Consider the following 6,937-nt stretch of genomic DNA (forward strand, 5'->3'; position numbering starts at 1 on the left):
TCTGGAAAATTTTAAATTAATTTTACACATGGCTTTTGGTAAGATATTATTTGTCAGAATTTATACGTTTAGTTTTTGTAATAAAACTTTATATTGTAATCAGATTCCGAAGAGACACTGACCACGAATGGCATGTGAACGGCGTAGATTGATACATCCGATTAGTATTTAATATGCGTTTTTTGCGTGAACTTTTTGTATATCAAATTTTTGTAAAATTGTATCTGAAGAGGGCTCAATCGCGTAGCCGAAACTTGTAATGTGTTTCTCAATTTATTTAATTAAATGTTATGTGTTTCTCAATTTATTTAATTAAATGTTATCTTATATTTTATATTCAGACTGACTCAATCTTTCATGTTTTACCAATTTTCGGACTATAATTTTTATGTATTGACTCTTACTTCGCCCTTTATTTATTATTTTTATTTTTGTATAAAGAGTCCTTCTATTTGTTTATTATAGATTTAAAGTGTCTCTCCAACGCGATGTCTTCCTCGATGTTACCGGTTTTCAGGATGCGGTACTTTTTACGAATCGAATCGCTCGTTTTCGCAATCTCTTTAGCTATCCTCTCGTGATCTTTGGTGGTGTCCATGTTGCCTAGTTAGCGTATCGATAACAACTAATTATGTCACGGTACCGCAAAGTCATTAAAACCTTTTCTGTATCGTCCGTTGTTAAGCGCAATATCCTTATCAATCACAAAAAATCCATTCTTTTGCTGCCAACATTTACAACACAAATCGCAGAAATCTTCGTAGGACATGTCAGTATTTACGTGATCGTTGTACACTCGTTTCAGATTAGTACTGTCTTACATCCTGTTTGAACAGGATCAACAGATTCGCATTGTCACGTATAAGATGCTTCGATATCTTTGCATACGTCTGACAGAGATAGAAACAATCAACGTGCGCGTGTCGACCCATTGCAAAATACTCTCTTATCACGTTTTGCTTGTCGCATGCCACGTCATCAAAGATAAAGATAGAATTTGGAAGCGCCTCGTTCGATGGAATGACATCGCTATTATTAGAGAATGTAAAATAGCCAATTTCTTCGATTGGCGTTAGCAAATTCGTCAGATATTGATATTTCGACTGTTGCAACGATTTCGAGTACACGTATACGTTCTCGAATCGTACTCCATGTGGACTTTCCAACAGGCTTATCAGCACGTTCGTCTTTCCACAGTTTGACGGTCCCCAAACGATAGCGCGTATAGAGGTTGGCAGCTACCATGCTTGCGCATCTCTTTATCGGTTCGCACTTTTCCATCGAGATTCTTCATTTTGATCGCTCGCGACTGACGCACGAACCGCATATTTTCTCCTTCCACAAAATATTGAAAACAATATCGCGAGCGGGTCTATTTATAGGGATGCGTAGAGTGAAATCGCTCAATAATCAAAATGTTTCTCATCATATCGAACGATCTACACAGTTTAACATCAAAAGAGTTGGATATACCGAAAATTATACTGCTGCGAGGGTTTGAAAATTTTATAGATCTGTTGTAGGATAGACTACCCGAGCATATACGAACCGATTCGGAGGTACAACAATACCGTCGGTGCTTGAAGCACTACAATTTGCCGAGTCATCAAATGCATATCGACAGACCGGCGCCTCTGATAAAGAATTGCGGCGAATGCCGTGGAGAGGCTTGTTAAATCGCGCGATAAACGCGCTTCCTTTCGAACTGCATATTCCCGGATACCAGTTTTGCGGTCCGGGAACGCATTTAGAAAAACGATTGGCGAGAGGTGAACGAAGTATCAATCCGTTGGACGCGGCGTGTCGCGAGCACGATATAGCGTATTCGCAACGAACTCGCGAAACGACACACAGCTGACAAATTACTCGCTGAGGCGCGGAAACGCATTGTCGCAAGGTACTCAACTCTTGGAGAGAGAGCCGCAGCCACGGCCGTTTGGGCGGCTATGAAGACTAAGACAAAATTTGGTATGGGCCTGAAAACTAGGAAGAGGAAGAGCAAGCGGATACTTCCGATAGCGAAACGCGGCGGCGTCCTACCTATTCTTCCGTTACTGGGCGTTCTCGGGTTGTTGGTCGGCGGAGCGGCGGGAGTCGCCAAGGCCGTAAACGATAGCAAAGCGGTGCAGCATCAGCTGCAAGAACTGCAACGTCATAATCGCGTCATGAAAGGTCGCGGTGTTTATCTCGCTCCCTACAAGCGCGGACGAGGTGTCGCGCGTAGAAAAAAAAACGAGATGTTAAAACTGCCAAAGGGTGTAACTACCAACGTGCAACTGCAGCAACTTGCAAATCGTATGCGCATTCCATATTTTAGAGGTATCTTTATGCGTACTACATTACCAGTGGAAGGAGTACATTGAAACGAGAGCGGTATCGTAAATTTGGATAATGCCGAGGGACTCGGTACGCATTAGATGGCATATGCGAAAAGGGGAAATCGCGCCATATATTTCTACAGTTTCGGCAATCTTCGACCGCCGAAGGAATTCGAACGATATCTGGTAAACAGTGTAATCGAGTACAATTGCACGCACTATCAACGCTACAATCAGAGTAATTGTGGACAGTTGTGTCTACAGTTTCTACGAACGGTTGACAAGCAATTTTAGGACCGACATTGTACCGTTTAACTCAGTATTCGTTTAAATATGTTGACATTTACGCTGACCGGCAAAAATAGTGTCCTTGCTGTGAGCTACTTTCCAGCTGTGGATTTGAACGATGCCGATTACGAGCTCGGTCTGACAGACTTTGAAACATACTATACTCTAGCGAATGTAAATTCGACAAACAATAAGTTTTACTTTGACGATGACGAAATTGTCATTTCCGAAGGATCGTACGAACTGCATGATATAGAGCGATATCTGAAACGCGAAATTTTACGTTCTCACAACGCGAAGCGCAAGGTGGATGAAGACGGCGAGTTCCCGCTGGTGATTCGCGCCAACAACAATACAATGAGAAGTGAGATTAAATGCGCCTATCGGATAGATTTGACAAAACCACGCAACATTGGATTTTGGACGTTATTGGGATTTTCGTCGAATCTTGTGCTTGAGCCGCAGCAGTGGCACGAATCGAACGTGCCTATAAGCATCATCAGCGCAAACACTATTCGTATCGAGTGTAACGTGACTGCGGGTGCGTACAGCAACGATAGGTGCGTACATACGATACATGAGTTTTCACCGAGCGTGCTGCCAGGATATAAGCTATCGGAAAGGCCGACGCAGATCATTTACCTTCCGATCGTCGTACGGAGCATTACAGATCTGACGATTCGCGTGGTGGATCAAGACGGTCGAGTGCTCGATTTTCGTGGAGAAGAGATTACCGTTAGATTGCATGTACGACGGCGCTAACGTGAGATGCTTGTGTTGAACGAACAGTTGAAACGGACGAGAGATACGCCTATTACCGGAGAAACGTCATCTAGAAAGAAACTCACTGCTTCCAGCATAGCATTTTTAAAGTCGTTGGGATTCATCGTACGAAATGACTGATATTTTAAACATTGCCAGGGAGCCGATCTTTGACAACCGCATCGTCAAGATCGAGACTCACACATACAATCCATACGCCAACACAACGTTTGCTCACAGCGATGAGATACGAATACCCATACAGCAGCAGGATTTATACACGTTGCCGTGCGACAGTTTTCTCTACGTCGAAGAAAGATTGACGCTGAAGAAGAAAGATCATGATTCGCCAACAACGCTTGGAAATAATTGCGTGACGTTCATGTTCGATGAAATTCGATACGAACTGAACGGTGTGGAGATTGGCCGCAACGGAAACGTCGGAGATACCAGTACCCTCAAGAACTATGTGTCGCTGACGTACGACAAATCTTTGATTGTGCTGAAAGCTGGATGGAACACTAGATCCGACATGGAGGAAGGATACTTTAATTTTTGCGCACCGCTCAACATGTTGGGCTTATGCGAAGATTACAAACGCGTGGTCGTTAACGCTCGTCATGAATTGATTTTGATACGAGCGCGCAACGATTACAATTGTTTGGTGGGTAATTCTGAGACGAAGCCTGAGGTTGAATTATTCAAAGTGCAGTGGCGGATGCCTCACGTTACGTTAAACGAGATGAATAAATTGTCGATGCTGCGAGCATTGGAAAGTGGTCGTTATCTGAGCATGAGTTTTCGCGAGATCTGTACGAGTATCCTCTGTTACAGAGTACTACCAAACATTCATGGGCCGTCAAAACGGCGACTCAGCTTGAGAAGCCGCGATACGTTATCTTTGCTCTGCAGACCGGACGAAAGAATATCATGTCTCGAGATGCTAGCCTGTTCGATGATTGTAATTTGAGCAACGTGAAACTCTATCTAAATTCAGAGTTTTATCCGTACGATAATTTGAATTTGGATTTTGGCAAAAAGAGATACGCCGTTTTGTTTGATATGTACACGCGTTTTCGTAAAGCCTATTACGGAATCGACTGTTTCGAAACGCTTCTCAACGTGCTCTCGTTTATCGAGAAAGGGCCTTTCGCGGTTATTGATTGTTCGCGACAAAACGAATCCGTCAAGAGCGCAACCGTGGATGTACGCATAGAATTTGACTGCAAAGAGAATGTGCCTGCTAGTGCTACCGCATACTGTCTCATCATACACGATCGTGTAATCGAATACAGTCCGTTGTCGAACGTAGTGCGCAAGATCATGTAAATTGCAACATCAGCAAGAATTTAAAAGAGATTGCCGCTGATATGATGAGCGCAGTTTCGAATAAATGTTCGTCATGGTCATACCGACGTTTGTGGATCTGCAAGGATTCGTCGTCGACAAAAAATTTATCGTCAAGAAAGTGGCGGTGCTGAGAAGAGAAGCCATTCTCACTCACTATATTTTTTTTGTCCTATGCCATGGAATTTTCTGACAAGATCCGACAAATCTTGCGCTTTCTGGTTGGGTGCTTATCACCATGGATTGCGGTCGGACCACGGGATAGTCCCGTACAGCATGGCGAAACACCTTAAATTAAATTTTTAAGATTAAAGAGGCTGTGATAGAAGAAGTTCTCGTATATGTAAAGGGACTTGAAAACGGCGTTGGCTAGCTGATATACTCGACAGTGACGGTGTAATCGTTGAAACTCTGGATGCGCATTACGAAGATGTGGAATCGCTACGTAATCTAGATGACTGTAATACTACACGATGTGAAAGACATGCTAATAATTGTTCCTTGCAAAATGTATTTAAGATATTCAACTGGTGGTCTCGATGCCAGAAAGAATTGTAAGACTTTTTTAAATAAATGTATCACATTAATACGTTTTATTTCTGTTACCCGTATCACCCATAGTAGTAATATGACTGATATAAGTAGATGCTTGTTAAAAATGGACCGATAGGTGTCCAATAGCTGTTTATATTAGTTCGATTGCGGTTTATTGCAGTTTATAGCGGATCGATATCTGTTTTACAGCTATTTACTGTGTACAGATAGCAGTTCGACTGTGTACTGATAGCAGTTCGATAGCTGTTTATAGCGGTTTACAGCTGTTTTATAGCCGTTCGATAGCAGTTCGACTGTGTACTGATAGCAGTTCGATAGCTGTTTGAAAGCTGTTTATAGCTGTTTAACTGTGTACCGATAGCGGTTCGATAGCAGTTCGATAGACGTATGTTTAATTGCGCTTCAATAATATGCGAAGAGCTGCAACAGATAAAAATACTGAGGTGGAATCTTTTGGACGCGAGATATACTTTAGCCTGAAACAATATACTTTTGATTGATACATTATATTTTTTACTGCTGATATGAAATGTAGATCTCATTATAGTAGAAAAATGCTGAAGTTTCTTCATGTAATCTTTTGAACGCAACGTCTTCTCGTATACTTTTGTCTGAGACATACACTTTTGACCGGTGCATTGCACTTTTGACTGTACTTGGACTGAGGATTCTTTTTCAATATGATATCATATTGTCACGTACATCTTTACTATAAAATCTCGCACAGCCTCCGCGGACACAGTCAGTCTGTCCTTCAATCAACCGGTTCATACCAAATAAATTTAAATATGGCGAATATTAATAATTTGATTGGTTGCGTACACTCTATTAACGTGCAAGCACTGCAACTGGTGCAAAAGTCTGCTGAATTAGTAGATAGTGCATGCAATTTACAGTATGAGGCTACCGAGATCGATCAATGTATGCCCCATGCGTTGGAAGCTACGATGGATATTTGCAATGATAATGAGCTGCTGGGGAAAACGTAAGTATTATATTATTAATTCAGTAATTAGTAGTGATGCATTCGAGCGAGATGAGGATATTCTAACAGTTATTTCTAAATCTAAAAACTAAATCTCAGTATCAGTATTTTCTCATCTTGATGAATCAAGATTATAGATTATATCGTTATAATATATTTATTGTCATTTATTTATATTTTATATTTTTGTATTTATTCTCATCCGGATATTTATTCCGATTTTTGAGACGTGGAAAAACAATTTGATATATAATACTAATCTTGTACATGTTATTTTAAACGATGTGAAAAAAATTTAGGACGATATTTTGATGCTCTTGCCAATAATAGTGCAAATTCCCATTGACGCATTGTCTCTTCCTATTTATTTGCATTTTCAGATTTTTATTCTTTTTTCCAGATATCAGACCGCTGGTGTTATTGCACAATTGAGCAATGTCATGGACGTCTTGATAGGATTGACTAAAAGTACCATCAACGACTTCGAAAAAATAAACAGAAGATTGGGTAGGCAGCGGAGGAGGAGAGACGCGGATCAGGACGATGACATAACATTTGGGGTGCAACAGCGAGAACCCTAATATTTATATATAAATTAACGGCGCCTGACATCGTCGAGGATACATGTCTCTTCAATATAGTACCATAGCTTACCTTTTATTATATATATATATATATATAT

General features: G+C 41.0%; 1 protein-coding gene across 1 annotated transcript; it reads left to right on the plus strand.

The window, feature by feature from the left end:
• Positions 1-3,501: 3,501 nt before the first annotated feature.
• Positions 3,502-4,697, plus strand: LOC108728686 (uncharacterized). The gene is made up of 2 exons (XM_018457407.1): positions 3,502-4,059; positions 4,203-4,697. The coding sequence occupies exons 1-2, from the start codon at positions 3,502-3,504 to the stop codon at positions 4,695-4,697; spliced, it is 1,053 nt and encodes a 350-aa protein (XP_018312909.1).
• The last annotated feature ends 2,240 nt before the right edge of the window (positions 4,698-6,937 follow it).

The sequence above is a fragment of the Mycetomoellerius zeteki genome, unplaced genomic scaffold (assembly GCF_001594055.1).
Source record: "Mycetomoellerius zeteki isolate Tzet28-1 unplaced genomic scaffold, Tzet1.0 scaffold623, whole genome shotgun sequence".
In the NCBI taxonomy this organism is placed as follows: domain Eukaryota; kingdom Metazoa; phylum Arthropoda; class Insecta; order Hymenoptera; family Formicidae; genus Mycetomoellerius; species Mycetomoellerius zeteki.